Source organism: Triturus cristatus, chromosome 8 (genome assembly GCF_964204655.1).
Source record: "Triturus cristatus chromosome 8, aTriCri1.1, whole genome shotgun sequence".
Lineage (NCBI taxonomy): Eukaryota > Metazoa > Chordata > Amphibia > Caudata > Salamandridae > Triturus > Triturus cristatus.
Window position 1 is genome coordinate 1,520,576,568 of NC_140591.1, and position 20,535 is coordinate 1,520,597,102.

Consider the following 20,535-nt stretch of genomic DNA (forward strand, 5'->3'; position numbering starts at 1 on the left):
ATGTGGAAAGATCTGAGAGCATCTGCAGGTAGAGTGTTAACAAAGGTAAATAATGTTTTCTTCTGATGGATACTTCTGTCTGCAGATTCCTTATCTGTTGAACAGATTCCAAAGCAATACTTTCCCAGGAAGTAGACAATCTTGCAGCATAGATCTGGAAAAGTACCTGTCCTTGTGCACCTCTGAGTCCAAGCTGTGGTGTTTGTCAAACGTGTGCAGGAATAACCCCGTTGACGCCTTACAGATCTTTGCGATGTGAATATCTCTTGCGAGGGTAGAAGACAATGATTTGGCCCTAGTGGAATGAGCCCTGATCCCCTCATGCGGTTCCGTTTTAGCAAAGGCATAGCACATTATGATACAGAGGATGATCCAGCAGGACAACATCCCCTTCTGAACCGATTTGTCTTTCCTACTGCCACAGTAGCCAACATAGCTCTGGTCGCCCGATCTGAAGTCCGTAGTGTGGTCAAAATGAACAACTCACCAAGGAACGAGGCAATGCAGGCGCTCCTTCTACCTTCACAGGATGGGGTGGGCTATAGAAAGGTGAAAGGGTGATGGACCGACCAAGGTGAAAGAGATTAACAACCCTGGGAAGGAAAGCAGCTCTGGTAAGCAACACCAGCTTGTGAGAGAAAAAGGTTGTGAATGGCGGGAGGACCCTCAGTGATTGCACCTCACTGACTTGTCTCACCAAAGTAATGGCAACCAAAAAGACTATCTTTATAGTCAACAACTGCAACTAGCAACTATGTAGGAGCTCCATTAAAAAAGTTGAGAATAAGATTTAGTCCCACTGCGGCACAGCAAAAGGATTTGGGGGAGTACCAATTAGTCATCTCCCTGAGGTATCTGATCACAATTGGGAACTCGAACAGGGAATGTTGGACTGAGAGACACAGGAACACGGACATTGTCACCAGATGGTTCCAAATGCACACTGCACTGGAAGACTTCTGACAATTGGGCTCACAAGGGACATATGCACCATGAGACATGGTTGTTCCACCACTCAGAACTTACAGATTTTCCAGAAGGGTGGCGAGCGGACAGGATGACGTTCATTTCCTCAGTCAACAGCTGAAAGGAGCATCAGGTGTCCCCACTCAATCTCCAGGCATAAAGTTGGAAACTGAAGATTAGGGTGCAGGACCAGCCCCTCACCTGGGAAAGGAGATCCACCCTGAGAGACAGTTGAAGGGGGGGTGGGGACAGGAGGAGGAGGTCTGTGTACCAAACCTTCTCAGCCAGTCTGGGGCAATAAGAATGACTTTGGCCTGGTCCTGGAAAACATTCCTCAGAACTCAAGAAATCAAGGCTATGGGTAAATGAGTAGTGAAGAGGAAAGTTCCACCTCAAATGAAACGCATCCCCCAAGGTTCCCCTATAAAGAGGGCGCAGATCTGAGCATTTTTAGAAAAGGTGCACTAGTCCATTTTAGAAGTGCTATACAGGCTGAAGATGTCAAGGAGTATCTCCAGTAGATGGTGCCACTCGTGATTACGATAACATCAGCACAGGATGTCAACTCCGACATTCAGAGACCGCATCAGGTGATTGGCTGTTATCTAAATCCCTTGACTGTGTGCCCAAGAAAACAGCCTGAACACCTCTTGACAAACGAGTTGAGAAGCTATTCCTCCTTGCTTCGCATACCACATTGTGGTTTTATTGTCCGTCAACATCTGGATGGAGCAGCCACAAATGGATGAGTGGAAGGTCTTGAGCGCCAGCCAAATTGCCTTTAGCTCTACAAGGTTGACATGAAGCATTTGCACTTCTGGAGACCAGAGACCCCTGACCCCACCTGAGAGTGGAGGCACACATCAATACTGCTGCCACGGCCAAAGGGGGGAAAGACATACCTTGGAGAAGATTCTCCTTTGTCTACCACCACACCACAAATGCCACAGCATTCCAGTAGACGATTATGATATCCGACGAATCTACTGCATGCTTGACCCACTGCCTAAGATGTCACCACTGTGGAGACCTCATGTGCCAATATGCTTTAGTGACCAGGAGAATACAGCATGCCAGCAGACTGAAGTGCAAGACCATCAGGACTGGAACTTGCACGCCTTCCTGAAAGGATGGGAACATTGCTAGATGTCTAGGATCCTCTGAAGAGGAGGAAAGGTGTGCAGAAGGGTAATGCCCAGAGCTGCCCCTATGAACAGCAGATGTTGCAAGAGCTTCAGGTGAGATTTTGGCTGACCGATCGAAAAGCCCAGCTCAGACAGCAGAGCTACCATTTACTGCAGGTGGCATGTCGCCAACTCTGGCACCTCAGCTTTGATCAGCCAGTCATCCAAGTATGGTAATACTAGGATGGCTTGACTATCTGAGATGTGCCACAGCCACTGCAGTCGCCTTGGTGATGACCTGAAGTGCCGACATTAATCTAAACAGAATTACTGTGAATTGATAATGGGTGGAACCCATCACAAATTGCAGGTACTTCCATTGTGGCAGAAGGATCAGATCATGAAAGTACACATCCTGCAAATCAAGTGAGACCAACCAGTCTACTGCTTACAACGCCAACAGTACCTGAATAGAGTCCGCATCTTAAACGTTTCCTCCCTGAGGAAAACATTCAGGATGCTGAGGTCTAGGATTAGACGCAGACCACCATCCTAATTGTGATGAAGGAAGTATGGAGAGTGGCATCCTTTCCTAATTTACTGCTCTGACATCAACTTAATTTTTCCTTCCAAAAGCAGTGTTGCCACTTCCTGCTGAAAAATGGATAGGTGATCTTTGAACAGGGAAACAAGTTCGAGGGATGGGGATGGAGTCCTGTAGGAAGGGTACGGTATACTCCCTTTCCACTATCTGTAGGATAATAGCGAAGGCTCATGTCTGATACGGTGGTATGGGAAGCCCCCCAAAAACTGTCCAGAATAACAAGAAGCTTGGATCACTAGGCTTGGATCCAGCAAAACATCATTGAAGGGGAGCAACAGCTGAGAAGAAGGTATGGAGATGGATGGCAAGGATAGCTCCAAAACATCGGCTGCTTTACTCATCACCAAGTGAAAGGATGAAACTTCCAGTGGTGGCCCGAAGCAATCTCAGACTCCTGTGAAGTATCCACGCCACTGACTGAAGTAAGACCAGCAAACTCCACAATTAGGTCAATAGGACCTTGGTCCCTCCTCTCTCCAGTTTCATAAAGGTCCAGTAGGTCAGCATTTTCTCGAAAGGAGCCATTTAAAGCATGACCATAAGATACAGACACTTCTTAGAGGTATTTCTCCTTCTCTAACTGTCTTTTCTCCTTTTTCAGTTTCTCCTTTAAGTCTCTGGGCATTCCTTTTAGATCGGAGGAGCACACAGGCTCCAATTCTAGGAGCAGTTGGCACCGACAACACAGAACTTCTTGCCATAGGGGTAAGAGAAGATGGGGGAGGTGGTGTTGGCGGACTCATAGCTGGAGCCATTTGCATCACCAAATGCAGGGAATGCACCCAGTATCTGTGCAATACATGAGCTAGGGGGGTGCCAGAGGCCAACGAGTTGGTGCCGAAGAAGGAGCATAAATATGGGCTTGCCACACAGCACCATTGGACCCAAAGGTGCACTGGAGGAGGTTTAACGTTCTGGAAAAGATACTGAACATGGCATCTGGAGAAAAAGCCATGAAGACATCAGTAAAGCTATATATCAGAAGGCAGTAATAAAAATATCATTACGCCATCAGGGAGGCAAGAGTTAACTACTTTGCCGCAAAGATTGACAATGCTGCAAACTCATCCAAAGAGTTGTTCAATCTGGTGAGTAGTCTAATGAATCCAGACACAAGATCAAACGTATTAGGCAACCTTTTTCTGGAGAAGATCAACTGTATCCATGGAGGGGTGGAAGAGACAGCTATTACCCTCCAACGAAGACAAGATCAATTAAGAATGTTCCCAGAAATCACCCAGGCTGATACCTTTGAGACTCTCAGATCCTTAAAATCAGGCTCTCCGTTGGACCCTGCCACTCTGGACATTATGCTCAAAAATGGAAAGGCAGTGATAACTCTGCTAAAAGATATGTTCAACTTTTCTCTTGAATCCAGAACAGTTCCCCCAGGTTGGAAACATTCCATTGTCAAGCCATGGTTTAAAGAAAAACCTCGTCATACCCCCATAAAGGTGACAATTATCACCCGATTTCCCTCTGACCAGGTCCCAGCAAAGTTCTAGAATAACTCGTCAATAGAAACCTCTTGCTATATCTAGAAACTAATGACATTTTACATCCATCACAAACTGGCATCAGATCGGCAGCAGCAGAGAAACACCACTGCTGGCCGCCACAGAAGAACTTAGAGCCATTTTGGATGAAAGCTGAAAAGCTGCCCTGAACCTGCTGGACTTGAGTGTGGCTTTTGACACCATCTCCCACCCAAAACTGGTAAAAAGACTGGAAGAGGCAGGTAAATAGAACCTTCCAAGACTGTGAGTAAACGAAACACTCAGAATGTTACTCCCTAGGATGCAGGGTAACACAGGAATCCAGTTGAGCCCCGCTTTGTTCAACCTGCATGTTCGTCCACTAGCAGAGATTATAAAGAGATTATGGCATCTCTTCAATATCCTACCCTGACGGCAATCAGATTATTTTTCCTTTCTCATCTAACCACAGATTCTTCCAATCAGCCTAATAACTGCCTAAAAAACGTTGTAAAAAGAATGGCATCTAGCAGTCTTAAACTAAATAGGGAGAAAACTGAGGTCATGGTATAAAGCAACTACCCTGCCAGGTTAATGGAGCTCAAATTGCAACATTTTATGGGAGAGCAACCCATACCTAAATTGGAGGTCAAAAGTCTAGGCTTCTAGCTAGACAACAAGCTCTCAGTGGCAACACAGGCGGAAAAATAGCGGTAACTTGTTTCGGCCTATTAAGATCCTTGAGAAAACTTGAGATGGCTACCTGACCCGTCACGTAGAGTTATAGTGCAAGGTCTAGTCCAGTTACAACTTGATTATGGGAACTCCCTATACTTGGGTAATCCCAAGGCAGTCATAAAAAGACTTCAAGACACTCAGAAAGCTGCAGCAAGCATACTACTGAAAATCCCCAAATACCAGTTGGTAACCATGGCTCTGGCAAACCTGCACTGGCTCCCAATAGCCAAGAGAATTCACTTCAAGGGTCCTTTCATGGTGAACTGAGTCATGTACAAGGGTTCTTAGCTGATTCAAAGACTACTAACTGTTTATAAGCCTACGAGAACACTGCGCTCCACCAGCCAGCAGCTCTTTACAATACCAAGAATAAAGAGAGCAAGGAGTGGAGGACGCTCTTTTGCGTTTTTGGCCCCAAAACTCTGGAATTCCCTTCCTCTGCAAATAAGGAGACAGAGTCAGAATCACAATTTTGAACATTGCTGAAAGCGGATCTATTAAACTAGCTGACTGGACAGGAATGCTATGTGTAGGTTATCTTAGTGCTGGGAGGCCCTCATGGGTAGCCATACACTCTACAAATTCCCATGAATAGAAAAGAATTTAGGAACAAAACTGGGTCTGAGTCTGGATGGGATGATGGGTACCGCATCAGTTGCACCGAAGACGGGGCAGGCTGGACTGGTTGTGCTACAGGCTCCAGGGGTGGTGCCAGCAAGGAATCCGGGGGTGGCATCGGTAACGAAGGCTCCAGGAGGGTTCTCGAACAGGTTGCTCGTGAGCTCCTAGTACCTTGCCAGAACCATGGAAGTAGCTCCCTGAACTGCGGCCCCACAAAGCACGAAATTCAGAGAGTTTAGCCATATTGAAGAAGTCTGTGCTACACATCACCATATCCCCAGGCAAAACCAATGGCAGGGCGACATACTTACACATACTGTGACAGCCTGTAAACCTGCAATATGACCATCTGACTCCACTATCGGGTGAGCAAAGTCACATTAAGAATGACCAGTTTGCAAGCCCCACTCGGTCACAAAGTAAATGTGAAAACTGGGCAACAAAAGTCCGAGAGGAGTCACTTGAGTGTCCTACTGCCAATGTGTAAGAATCATACTTGAGAAATTTCAAAAGGTGGGAATGTTGAGTGCATGTATGTATGTGTATTTGTTGAAATGTTCCTGTGTGTATGCATATGTGTGGATTTATATATGTGCTGTATGTGTCTGTCCTTAAAAAAACATCAGGCTACATGTACATACAATATTAACGATGACCAAATAGTGATTGTTTGCAAATCGCTGTTTGCGAATCATTATTACTAATGTACAAATAGGTTCTGTACCCTATTCCTTAAATAGCGATTCATCGTGGGTCACAAATAGACCTACCTTATGAATATTAATGAGGTAGGTCACAGGGATTTTTTTAAGGCATCCTGTTCTCCCTAAGGAAAACAGGCTGCAGTTTTTAGGAAAAATAATTAAACGTTTAAGTTTTATTTTTTAAGAGCAGGCAGTGCTTCTCTGGACCACTGCCTGCTCTTAAAAAAAAATTCAACCATTCTCAAATGGGATGGGGTCCCTTGGGAATGTGAATGGGTTACCACCATCTTTGAGCTGGAGGTAAAGTGCAAATGTTTTGCTACTGCATTTTGGTCACAAAATATTTGTATATACCAATGCATAACTGAAGGCCCATGTACCACCTCTCTGAAGTAAGTGGCCATAATGTGTAATGTGTCGGTACATAATGCTATGCATATTTATGTCTCCCCTTTTGGTGTTTTCTCCCCTCCCTAAAGAGTTTTCCTCACGAGCTCCTGGTATAATGCTGTCCTGACAACGATCCTATCATTTTAAAGGATCAAAACACAATTGACTACTAAGACACAAACCCTTTATTGATATTATTTATTTGTATATCACAAATTTGTGATACACATATTTCTGTAAATTACACTGGTGTACCACAATTTGCTTGAGCACCGAGCACATTTGTTCACCTCACTGCACTTTATTATTTATGGTTAATATTTATTGATTTTTATGAAGGAGAAAAATCTTTTTCTATTGCAGGATTCATAGATTTGCATTAGGGACCACTGTTCTATGCCTGGTTATCAAAGGGCTGGTGATGAGGGGCTGGTGGAGATGGGGTAGTACGGACTAGGTGAAACGCCATATCGGACACACGTAAAACTGGACTACAAAGGTTATAGGGAACTGGGGCCTGGATGAGGAGTAGACCCGCCTCGGAGGACAAACTTGACACACACACTCTTAATGTCTGGGCATGGCCCCAAGCAGTCCACCATGTTTCTTTTTTAGGTCTCGCCTGGCGTTAGCAGCGCACATGCGCTGCTAACGCCATGTGACGGCCTGTTGCGATCGGTTCAGCCAAAGCTGAACATGCACGTTTACGGATGGACAAACATGGCTGCTTTCGCCATTCAGACAAAGCTAAACATGCACACGTATGTACGGACAGTGGACAGTCCGACGCCATCTTGTTTTGCTTGGGCCAAACAAAATGTGCACACGTATAGACAACAGATGTGCAGACGCGCACGCATGGCAGCGTACTTTCGCTTTCCCTCCCTCCAAATGAAAAACTCGAAGTCCCAGGATTCAAAGAAAACAGAACTGGAGGTTGTTTCCCGCTACCGTGGGACGCGCTGGTATCTTTTCCAGTCTCTGTACTTTGTAAAGCTGTGCGGAGTAACAGAAAGCAGAAACAGAAGTAACCAAAGGCTGTGGCCCACAGGGCCAGGGATATCAGAAGCTGCAGAAGTGAGCGACATTAGCATAAGTCCATCAGTCCCGTAGCAGTGCAGCGCCTTTAAAGCAGAAGGTGGGAGCAGGCGCTGATCAGAGGCTGCAGCGCGCCAGCACGGGAGGTGGGCTCGGGAGTCACGACCCCCAGGGGAGAGGGAGCGAGGGAGTGGCGGAAAGCAGTGCAGACTCGGCTCCAGCTAGGAACGGAGGGTGGGAGTGGGTCTCACCAGAACTGTCATCCACAGCCCGGACGTACCTTATAAACTTCCGTTTGGAGCGCAGTCTAAGGCTGCCGCAAAGCGCTATCCGGGCAAAAACGTGGAGGACGTTTCATCTGTCGCTCGAACTGTCAGTTACCTACGCTTAATCCCGGCTATCTCACTTCACTGACATAGTGTGATCCTCGACAAATCCCTTCATCTCCAAGCGCTCCGATATCGATCCAAATTGGAGGGCTACTATTGAGGTCAAGTGAAAAACTGTATATTTTCCTGTGTCAGGGGGCTATTTCCCTCTGATTAAGGTGGGGTCGCTTCTGCAAGCTGGGGGTTTCTGTGGACTCCCCCACCCCCCCCAAATGGATCGCATAAATCTCACGATGACACAGTAGAGATTTCCCAGACGCCCAACAGCTGGACATGTACGTTTTTTGCTGTGTGTGAGGTTGTTTCTGGGAAAGAGAGGTTTGGTAAATAACGCCCTTCATCACGTCTTGCTGTTACTTGGTGGCTTTGGGGCTGTCATCATTGGAGAAGGAGGGTCCCCCGTGCACAGGCCCCGCGGAGGAGCTTGGAAGTGTGTGGGCTGAAGCTGGGCCAGCTGTTGGACTTGTGGCCGGAATGAGGATGGGGGCGTGCCTGCCATTGAGGGGTCTGCTGATGGTCTGGGCCTGCTGCCGGACGGGGGCTCCCACATACATCTTATGCACGAGGATGATGATGATGACAATGAATGTTAATAATTGTGATAATAATACGTGCTTGACATAGCGCTGTCGCCGCCTCGAAGTGCAGTCAACAATCGGTGTTAACAGAGCTCAAGTGAGTGGTGCAGTGGGCACAGTGTGGGAGCACACTCGGTTATGCATAGGCATGTCGCATAGAGACCCCAAGAATGTGTCGTGCTCCGCCCTGCTGCTTGCCCAGGCCATGTCAGTTTGTTGTGCTCTGCTAAGTTACAGTCAATGGATGAATGGGTCTTCTTGTGTACACACTTCGAGCTATAACGGCTTCAGGCACGTATAGCGTTAGGCAGATGGGAGAGTCGAGGCACCTGCAGCCCGATGCCCAGGAGTGACACGCCCGTGAGGTGGTTTGCCTTACATTTCATAGCTCAGTTAAGTTGGAGGTCTGTGTTTTGCACCCAGTACTTATGGTCCAGCAGTCGCCAGTTTAACCAGTAGCGCTTCTCTTCATAAAGCACTACACCCAAGTTAAGTGGGCGTTGAGTAATTCTTTGCTATGTGATGATATACTTTCTTTATTATATTCTGCCATGTGTATGTTATGTGTTGTCACGCGCTACACTGTACGTCATGGTGTATATCATGCTGTGCTCTGGTTCAGTCTATGTTTTGCTTTATGGTGTATATCATGCTGCCTCTTGTATAGTCTATGCCATGATTTTCTATGTTATACTGTATGTTCTTGAATGTTTTGGTATATAGTAAACTGTGCCCGGTGTTGTTCTGTGCTATGCTATATGCTATGGTGTATATCCTGCTGGCTGTCCTCTGGTATAGTCTATTCCATGATTTGCAATGTTATACTGTATGTTCTTGAATGTTATGTTATATAATATATTGTGCCCTGTGTTGTTCTGTGTTATGCTATATATCCTGCTGGCTGTCCTCCGGTATAGTCTATGCCAAAATTTGCTAGGTCTTGTGTTATAGTGCGATGTGTTGATATGCTGCTCTGTGTCCTAAATTATGCTGTGCTATGCTGCGTATGTTTTAGCTATTTCTAATGTGCTTTTGTGCTCTGTTATGTTCTATGCTGTGCTATGTTATATATGATTGTTTTCTATATCTCAGGTTCTGTTGTGTGCTGCGCTATCTAATATGCTGTGCTATGTTTTATGCTATGTTATATGTTTTCTTATGTTAAGCTGTGTGTTATGGTCTTCTATCTTGGGTCAGACTGAACAGTATAATCCCGCCAAGTCACACTGTTTTCTGTCCTTTTATGCCACACCATGCACCACTGTGTGATACACACAAGGTGATGGGGTGTTGTGTTATAATATGGGCTCTCTGCTGAGTAGACTACAGAATTCAAGAGGGCGCTGCACACGCTCATTATATCCTGCAAATAAAAGCAGGGCCGCTGGAATTGTGCGATTCTGCCGCCGTGGAGTTTTCCACATAATTGAGGATTTGCCGCATTTTCCACTAAGTTGCAGACTTTAACCAAAAAATATTTCTAGTTAAGACATTTCAAAGTTAATAACGCGCTACCTCACAGGGTCCTGATTCCTGCATTTAGGGGTTAAACTGATATTAATAAAGTGAAACCAGCTCATATGGTGTTAACAAGGGTAACAACCAGCATTAAAAATGCAATAGGTCTCGTCTTTTATTAAGTTAAAGCCATTTGCTTTGCTATTCAATACCATTAGCAAAGCAAATGGCTTTAACGTAATCAAAGGCAAGACCTATTGCGCTTTCAATGCTCGTTTTCTCTCTCGTGGTTCCTCCTTTCAGATCTCGGCTACTCACACACAGTCTCCGTGCCCTCTGAAACCTCGCTATCCTCCATCCGGGTTGGCTGGCTTCTGTTGGGACACAGGGGACGTGTCCTGTGGTCTCCTTGTCCGACTCGCTGCGCTTGGGGATTGGGCCTCATCCCTGGCTGCTCACCATCCTCCAGACTCCAGTCCTCCTCGGAGACTGGGCTGGCCGTGCGGCCCCATGGGCCTTCTTGAACCAAGACACTTTCCTGGTTACGGTTTCCCCTTGGCACAAGGCTGTGACCATTGATCCGTGCATCCTGGCGAATTGCTATGTATTCCTTTCAAAAGGTGTGCGGAGTTTGTACCCATGGTGGTGATCTTCAATGAACACCATGTCCCCTAACCTGAGGGTTGGCCTGTGGGCGCCTTGGTCTGAGCTTGCTTTCCTATTGCTTATCTTGCAGAGCCCCTTCATCTAAAACGGCTGGCCACGGCTAGCTGGGATGGTGTCCCTGGCGGGTTGTTACAGCAGGATATCCACGAGCACACACCCGGTTGTGCTGTGAGGGGTTTTCCAGTAGGAAATTAAGACCTTTTTAGGGCATACTCCCTGATCGACCCCTATCCTTAGAGTCTTGTTGAGGGTCCTTATGAAGCGCCCCACTTCCCCTTTGGCTTGGAGCCACGCTGGTGTGATCTTTCCGTGATGAACCATCAAGACTCTGGAGATAGTCCTCGAAGTCTGTGCCATGAAATAATGGCCCATTGTCTGTTGTGATTATATGAGGCAGTCCGAACAGTAGAAATGTTTTCTCGAGCACCAGGAGCACTGCTTTGAATGCTGTGAATTGAGTCACCTCCACCACTGGGTATTTGGAATGGTTGTCCATAATGAAGATAGTGAAATTCCCTTTGGGGAAACTCCCAAGTCCATAATTAGCTGCGCCCACGGGCATTGATGACTGTTCTTTGTGGCCACCGGGGCTTGCACTGGTGCGCCTTTGGTGATCTGACAGTGAACACACTTGAGGACCACCTCGTCTACTAGCTCGTTCATTGCCGCGAACCAAACGTTACTCCTTAGCCTGGCATTGGTCTTGCCCTGGTGTACTTGGTGACCCAAGTAAGCCACTCAGGACCAATGTGTCCTTGGGACCATGATGCGGAAGCCTCTCAGTAGGAGTCCATCCATGGTGTATCCAAGATCATGATGGGCATACCATAGTTGAGTGAGGGCAGCTTTGTCTTGTGTTCCATCATCTGGCTCCATCCAGAAAATGGTTCAATTGCCTGTTGTGAATAGCGTCCACTGCCTTTTGACAGGGGTCCATGCTGGCTGCCATCAGAATGTCCTCAGATTTCATCGCCCCAGGGCAGGCACTTTGTACAACCATGTTGACAAAGTCTTCCACCCACTCACCCTCGTTATCCCTGGATCCAGTTCCTGGGTGCCTTGAGAGGAAGTCCGCTGGGTTATGCGCTCTGGGTCTGTAAATAATTGAAAAGTTGTACATCTGTACCTGGACAGCTCACCTCTCTATCCTGGCTGGTAGGTTGCGTGATGCCCTAGCGAAAAGGGGGACCAGCGGTTTGTGGTCTGTGATGACCAAGAAGTGCCAACGCACAGATAGAGATGAAAAGGACAGCAACCCTACTGGATGGCTAGGGCTCCCCTTTGAATCTGCGTATACCTGACTTCCGTAGCTGTGAGTGCTCTGCTGACGTATGCAACCGACACCCACGTTTTGTGGCTCAATTCCTGCACGAGGAGGGCCCCAAGTCCTATGGGGCTGGCATCAATGACCAATTCCATCCAGGATCATAGTATGCTATTGTGGCATTGCTCATGAGGGCACCTTTTATGCTCCAGAAAGACCTTCAGCCTGGTTAATCCAGTCCCATTTGACATATTCCTTCACAAGGGCCCTTAGGGGTTCTCACAAGAATGCTAGGCTCAGGATGACCCGGCCACAGGATGTGGCTATGCCCAAAAAACTCAGTATTTCTCTATCATTTCTGGGTGTTGGTGTGGTGCGGATAGTTTCGTCCATCTTTGGGTCAATCCGCATTTCTTCCTTGAAGAAAATATATATAAAGAACTCGATTGACTGCTCAAAAAAGAAGCACTTTTCCTTATGTAGAGTCAGGGCATGCTCGGCTAAGCAGGCTAGCCTTGGATGAGCTGGGCGCTTACTTCTTTGGGTTGGTCACCATCGACACACGTGCTGGCAAGTTGTCACAGCCCGGCATGGAAGGTGTTGATGTTCTCATCGTATTGCTGTCTGGTTTAGCGCAGTTTGAATTGCTCAAAATCCGGGTTGAGATGCTCATCAAGGTATGCCTGGAGGGCTTGTCGTAATCGTTTTCGATCGTTGTGGTGGGCAGGGTTTTCAAAGAGTTCGCAGATTTCTTCGCCCCCAGTGCAGAAGGCGTGACCTCTTCACTGTGCCACCTGTTTCATGTGTGGTACCAAAATAATTGTTACGCCTTGTGTGCTATCTGGGTGCCGCTTTGGATGGATCCGCAAAAGTGCTGAATGGCTGCAGAGTGGGAAGAGATGTGTGGTGGCTGTGTCCAGGCGGCGCTGGGGGCCGAGCTGCACCTGCCACCTGATCATGGCCCCCAAGAAGCAGGTGCGCATGGCCCCCGTGCTTGGGAGGATGGCATGGCACAGGATGGTGCTGGATGTACTTTGCAGAGACCTGGCTGAGCAGCTATCACTCCTGGATGTGAGTGCAGTGACCATCAGTGGCCAGCAGCTGGCGTAGAGTCCTGTGAACACAGGGCCATGTGGAAGCAGCTATTCCTCCTCAATGCAGGTGCAGTGAACAGTGGCCAACAGGCGGCACAGGGGTTGGGGGGGTGTGATGCAGTGCCCTCGATGCTACAGACCCTGGCTGGTGAACAGCCTGCAGCCACTCCACTCCCTCTGGGAGTTGCAGGTAGGTGGCAATGTTCACAGGCAGGGGACAAGTCCTATAAAAAGAAGTGGGCGGACTGACCAAATAGGACAATATGCAAATGACCGCATGACGTCACAACATAGCGCTATAGAAGCATATTTCTGTGGGGCCCAACTTCCTGGCAGGGGGGACGGCATCCACCATGTGAAAAGAGTGGGGGTGGGGGGACGCCGTGTACCTGCGTGTACTCCCGACTCGAGCCCTGTTCACAGGGAGGAGCAAGCCTGTGCACCGGACTGCGCCAGAGGAGGCAGTTAGCGGTGTGGGGACTTCGCGCCCTGGTTGGTTGGGTGCCTGGAGAGGCTGTCGGGAGGCACGGGCGCTCAGCTGGAAGATTGGAGAGTTTCAGGTTCAGGTGGTGCAGAGGCAGCAATGACCCTTCTTGTCGCCAGAGTAGGGAATTGGGGCCTGGATCTTGAGCAGACCCGGCTCGGAGTATTCTTACTGTCTGTGCATGGCCCGAGAGGTTTACTCCTCTTTCTTAGGTAGGGTCCGGGTGGCACTCTCCAAAGGTGTGCAGTTAAATAAGTGGGAGGGGCACTGCACGTGTAGACATTCTCTCCTTCTGAAAGCAGGCAGTCCATGCCACCCGCCCCTTTAGTTTGTGGATGGGGGAGGATGTAATAAGAGCTACAAAGATTAATCAAAGTAGGATAAAATTTATTGACATTGCGGATACATTTTGTATTTTTTAACCTTACTGTAAAGTTAAGAAATATATTTTGTATGAAAATAGATATGACAAAGGGAATGCAGACTTGCCAGCAATGGAGGGGTGGGGGATTCGAGGTCCTAAAATCATAGGAAAAGAGAGCACAGAAGGGATTAAAGAGTTAGTTTGACCCGACAATGACAGAGCAGGCATGTTCCTAAAAATGTGTTTCTGTTTAGGATTGTATTCGTTTTTATGGCCAAAGGTCGAGGATGTCTATATTTGAACCCCCTGTTCTACCTGGATGAAAGCAGGCTTGTATGAACCTGAATATGTCTTTGGGTCCCTCACTCTATTCCCTCACTGCGGGGTGATGACTACCATGCTATATGGCTCGTCAACACTAGAGATTATGAGCTCACCCCACTCTCAGCACCTCGACACTTTCACTGCTATTGGGTGTGCAGCACACTGTCCTCCAGTCTCTCTGGGAGGCTGGCCACCAGACAGTGAAGTAATGTGATGAGATAATTTGCCTAGAACTAAACAACTCTTAACCACGGGAAAAATATCATAAATATACTTCAGAACGGAGATTCAAGGCCGAACAAGCAGCTTGTCTAAATTAGGATAGTGCTAATTTATGATAATTTTGTTCTCCACGCTTTGTGAATTTTCTTGAGAGTTTTTGCCTTGTTTGGCTGAAAATCAGATTATTTTTTGCAGGAGGATTTTTTTCATGAAAGCAGTCGTTGCAATAAAAGCTTGAACAAACGCTCATTCGGAAAAAAGTGCAAAATCTCACAAATTTGTGAGTTGCAATAATAACAATCTTAACCGGAGAACTTTTCGGATTTTTGGCAAATTGAATAGTGAACTGCACAGAGGTTTTGTTAATACGATACAATATGTTTTTTTCTCAAACAGGACACCAATATGCTTTGTATTTTAGTGGTAAAGGCTATTAGACCACCAATTTTAGGAATCATGTTAAGTGGAAGATCATAGGGGTGGGTAGAGGGCAGAGGTAACTCAGACAATGGATGGAAAAAGAACTCCTACCTGAAAAAGTGGTAAATGCAATGAGTCCACTGATTTATAGTGACTGACTGACGGTGTTAGATGAAATACTGCTAACATAAGTTAGACTTAGTGACAAGGAGGAGCAGTATCTCAATCATTGGTGATGACCCTTCGCCAAAGATGTATACAGTGTGTCCTTGTTGCATTTGTGCACCCCTCTTTCAGAGTCCCCTACTGCCGGGTATCTTGGGTGTCCGACTGTACTTATTGGGACAATTTGCTCCCTCGTTTTTCGCGTCCGTCTTTGCTTGCAGCAAATTCTCTGTCTGATTCTGCATCCATGCTGTGGGATGCATTTCCGCAGATGCCATTTTTGCAGTGCGGTCACAATCTCTCCACATACACTCATAGTTCGAGCTGGTCTTCGATGTTGTTAACAGTGGTTAGGAAGGACCATGCCTTTTGGTGTTCCTTGCGCTGGTTTCAGTTTGCTCTAGCCACCCTCATTAATGTGACCAAATCATGCTCTTATTTGACCATGTCAGTTTTTGGTTACATTTTTGGCTGGACTCCATTTGTCTCTTCTGTTAATTCGCAGCAGTCGAGGTGCTCGATTTCCACTTGATTGGTTCAGCACGGCATCATTCAGGTTAATTCCTAGGAGGCTGTGCTTCAATTTTTTGGCCAACTTCTTATTGTGGACCATATAACTGCAGCCTTTCAAGTCCATCCCCTCCTGTAGTCTTCAAATCTCGGTCCTGATGATGGCCATCCTATCTTTCAGGATCGAAACATTGCCGACTACCTCCACATGAACCTCCCGCAGTATTACAAAAGTGTATTCATTTGACAATACAACTCACAATGTTTTTCTATTCTTTTTTTGATTGTGTAGTTAAATAACTATTTGCACTTGTCATTCTTATACATGTTTGTCTGAATCGCTTAAGCACAGAGCGCCTTTTCCTGCACCTTCTGCTTTTCTCACCATTCAAATAGTTTTTTCTGCTATAATGTATTCCTGCATTAATGTAATATGTAATGCTTCATAAAGTTTTTTAATGGATTAAAAATGGATTGTTGTGGTACAATCGTTCATAAGTTAGCTTTGCTTTAAGAGCTCCTGTCTATCCAATACACATACCCCAGGGTCCTGTTAACTAATCAGGATATTACCCTATATTACAGAACTCGGCAGTAGGTGTGGGCTTCCATCGGTTCCTGCACCAGCCCATGAAGTATCGGGTCTTCGGTAAAGGTTGGCCTGCCAGTGGCTTTTATCATTACCCTAAGTTTACTCTCACTGTGCAGTCCACAGGGGAAGTGTGTGGCTGGGGGTCAATATCAAGTAGTTTTCCCAAGCACTTGCCATCAACCTGCAAATCCTTCATTATATCACCGTATAAGGTTACATTTCCCAAGGCATGTATATAATAAAACAATGGGCTAGCTTTAAAGTACCAGTGCACGTATGTACAGGCTTTTTCACAAACGTTTACCTGCATTGTATGCACAAACTCAGTTTATTAAACGTAGGCCTTCCATTTTGACTTTGCAATGCAGGGAAGAAAGTAGCAAAAAAGAACTGCGTTCTGTATATAATGCATATAGGAGATAAATTTGAATGTGACAATCGATGTAATGATCAAGCATAATTTTCAGATGTAGAATAGTCCCTTATGCATTCCAATGAAAGCACTTCCTGTAAGGTGGATACACCAAACATCCAATAGCATGAAATGAGATACGTCCATCGGTAACATGACAGCGCAACACCTGACAAGCCAGACCTAAAACTCACCTTGGAAGACGGCAAGACAACTTAGTCCTTCCCCTATCCATACAAAATAGAGGCTGGGGCTTAGTTCTCCAGTACAGAACACCTTGGCTAATATGACAAGCTATTCCATTCAGCCGTTAGCTTTTTTAGCATTAGTCCATTTTTTAATTTTTATTTTTTTTAAGAAAGATAAAATATTTAACAGCAATTAAAGCAAAGATGATTAACTTACAGACTACCAAACATTTAGCTGAAGTAATGCATACAATGAGCCATACAAAAAGAAGTTTGATTCCTTGAAATCCATTTAGCAGGGATTTTCTTAGGACTAACATTCTTCATGTATTCCATGGTTTCTGGGATGATAAATTGTTTATTTCCTGAACTAGTTGCACCATCGATTGAATGTGTATAGTAAACCCAAATTTAATGTTTACTCCCTCTATGGCATGTTGTACCTTTCTGACTACAGGGCTCAACTGTGAATCTGCACTTTGAACCATCCAATTGTTCCCTCGCCCCCACTGTATCCTTTGTATTCTTCAATGTTAACCCCATGTTACCTGCATCTCACCAATCCAGTTTGATCTCACCCCAAATAGGGGGCGCTGGGACTAGAAATCCATATGTCCACCCCCTCATTGCTTGTTAACTCGCTTGACGGTCAGAGCTAGAGCCACTGGAACAGTCAGTGTCCAGGGAATCTCAGTTACTAGGAAGCCGCAAGATATTATGTGATGATGCACCAGGCATTTGAGTCTCCGGCTTATGGGGAAGTTGGACACAGGTAGCCTCCATTGAGCATTTGAGACGAAACCTGTCCATGGCAGTGGGATGCACCAGGCATTTGAGACTGAATCTGCATATAGGTAATCTGCACTTATCATTTGGGGCTAAACCTATACAAGGAGCTGCACTGCGCTTTTGAGACAGAATTTTTAAAGTAAATAACCCTGCACTGGGCATTTGAAGATAAGCCTGCACAAGAAGAGCTGCACAGAGCGTTTGATGCTGGAAGGTAACCTACGTCTTCCACTTGAGGCAAATCTGGCACAGGCGAAAGGATTTCTAGGCACTTGAGGCCAACATGCATGTAACACAGCTGCATTTCTCATTTGATGCTAAACCTGCACATGGAGGGTACATTGGCCATTTGAGGGGACACCTGGATATGGTGTCAATGCATTGGGCATTGAGGCCCTACTTGTACGTAGGGAGAGGCATTTGAGCTTCACCGGTGCATAAGAGTTTGCACAGTATGCGCAAGGGGATGTTGAACTTACTATTCGAGTCTAAACATGTGCTTGCGAAACCTACACTGTATTTTATAGCAAATTGGGGATTTATGAACGTTTACCGAGCATATGCCACTAAATCTTAGCATACTCAAGTCATAACTCTTCCAAATCTTGGCAGCCCTGCATGTGAGCGGCATTAATATGCATCGGAGGCTAAACTATTACACATGTAATGTGTAATGGTTGTAAACTGGAAGTTAATAGTTTCTGATAACTAACTCATATACTCCACACTTCAAATATCTGCAGTAACCTTCCTTAATCTACGTCCGATCTTTTTGGCGGTCTGAGTTGTGAGAGTGATATGCCTGGGTGCTATAAGGGAGCCATCAAAAGCCACTGAAATCGATGCAAGTTAGAGTTTCAGAAAGCTTTTTTAATGATCTTTGAGCTCCATTGCTGACAGCTGTGAGATTCTAGTTTGCCAATTAATTGATATTTTTTAAGGTCTGGCCTTTGACAGCACAGCTGGCAAACAGGCCTGTTGCTAATAATATATATTTATCGTTCCCATCAACCATTGGTTTTCTTCAATCAGTCTCTTTCAGCAAGTGACTTGAGACTATGCCAATGAGGTCTTACTTAACCCAGTGGAGTAATCTCTCACCTAATACTATTGGCTGTTTGGGTGTATCCATCCGCCTCCACTCAAATGCTTGCATTGAACGCCCTGAAGGACTTATTTATGATAGGCCTCCATGTGTGCTCCTGCAGGCTCTCTCCTGTGCATCCTGCTCAAATATGCTAAGCTGCATGCATTAAAGCCAGACTTTATTGGCTTTGGTAATGCTCGTCTTTTATTTGTATGGATCAGTTAATTCGTTTTGTTGGACCTTCATGCAAGGGACATCATAATGACTAAAGATTATGGTTATTTTTGTATTACATTGTTTCCTTTGCATTATAACAGCTATTCTATATGATACCTTCCCTGGTTAAGACATATAATTCCTGTTTTATTCTATTTACTTAAGTCCATTCTGAGAACTTGAGGAATAACTTAAATACAAGAGGGATCCAAATCAGGGATTTAGTTGACCTTTGACACTATTGCATAGCAGAGGGGGTGCAGGTGATCTGGCGAGACAACAGTAGAGCTTTTCACAACCACAATATTATACAATGCACACTTTTTTCTACAATAAAGAAAATGTTTATTTATAGCTTTTTGTGATATATTCAAGTCTGTGTTCCCTTTAAACAATCTTGGAGCAACATTTGTAATGAAAAATACTTTCCTTTGCTTTTGTCAGTGTAATAGCTTAATTTCCAGAGGGGCTGGACTAGAGAATGGTTTACTCTGTGTTAAAGTGAACGGACGTTATCCAGCAAACACAATTCATACTGTACATATTCAGCCAAGCCCCATCTCCTCCCTTATAAACACATTGCGGAGTTAGTTTTAAATCCATTTCTACAACTTTACGTAATGCGAGAACATTGAATCTGAGGTCTATCAGAAATGAACTTGCCAGCATCTCCATGTGATTGGTTTACAGAGAGTGGGATGCCATTGCTTTGGCATAGCTTTATCCGGTCAAGCAGTGGAGCGCACAAACACTCACACAGAACGGAATAACACCCAGCTATAACAGGCGGCCGCCTTTAGAACGAATTAGCTTCAGTATCCATGAGCATATCTTTCAGTGGAACGCAGACAGCAATTAGATTCAGAACACTGCCTACAGAGAGTCACTAGAAGTCTTTTCTGCAAGCTGATAGCCAGCAATACATTTACTCCAACTGATGATCTTTTCATGTCATGAAAAAACACAAAAGAAGATTACAAAACAAACTTGGAACGATAAAAACCTTGATAGCATGAAAAAATTGTCCATATATGAGAGTGCTTGCTTACACGGTAAGCAAGATATCCAACACCGTCTTCATTGCTCTCATCTGACTCGTACCCTCGCCCAGGCGGATGGAAGAGGAAGCAACATCTTCTCAGGATGATCCATGGGGCAGTGCTAGATGGTCAGGCTCATTTCTTATGAAAGAAGCCCATGATGGAGGCCTGCTTCCCTCCTCTGCTGGAAGCCGCAGCAGCCTTCTTGGAAGCTTTGGGCTCCGGCTTGGCAGCAGGAGGAGCAGACTTTTTAGGTGCTGCAGGCTTCGGCTTTGCTGATTCACTTTCACTGTCTGTGCAGGACTCAGTTTCATACCTCTTTTCAGTCACTAAAAGTAAAATAAAGACGTGGTTAATCGCTTCCCAATTACTAGCATGGCAACTTCATGGAGAGGGGTCTTACTATATCACCTTGCCACTGAACCAATGAAGCTTGCTTATGTATCCAGCCACCCGCTCTCCAGGTGAAATGGGCAAGCCCTGGAGGTGGAAATACTGAAAAGCATTGAACACTGCAGTTCATGGAAGTGAGAACACACACTCTATAAGAGTTTTAAATTCCTTCAAAACAAATGACACAGGGCCTCATTTAGAAGTTGGTGGAGGGAATACT

At 45.7% G+C, this 20,535-nt stretch overlaps 1 protein-coding gene across 1 annotated transcript in view; it reads right to left on the bottom strand.

Annotated features, from left to right (window-relative positions):
• Positions 1 to 19,203: 19,203 nt before the first annotated feature.
• POLD3 (DNA polymerase delta 3, accessory subunit) overlaps positions 19,204 to 20,535 on the bottom strand; it is a 176,663-nt gene continuing 175,331 nt past the window's right edge. Inside the window, exon 12 of the mRNA XM_085623362.1 lies at positions 19,204 to 20,251. Within this exon, the coding sequence (XP_085479488.1) occupies positions 20,058 to 20,251 (194 nt within the window). The 3' untranslated portion in view covers positions 19,204 to 20,057. The remainder of the gene's footprint in view (positions 20,252 to 20,535) is intronic.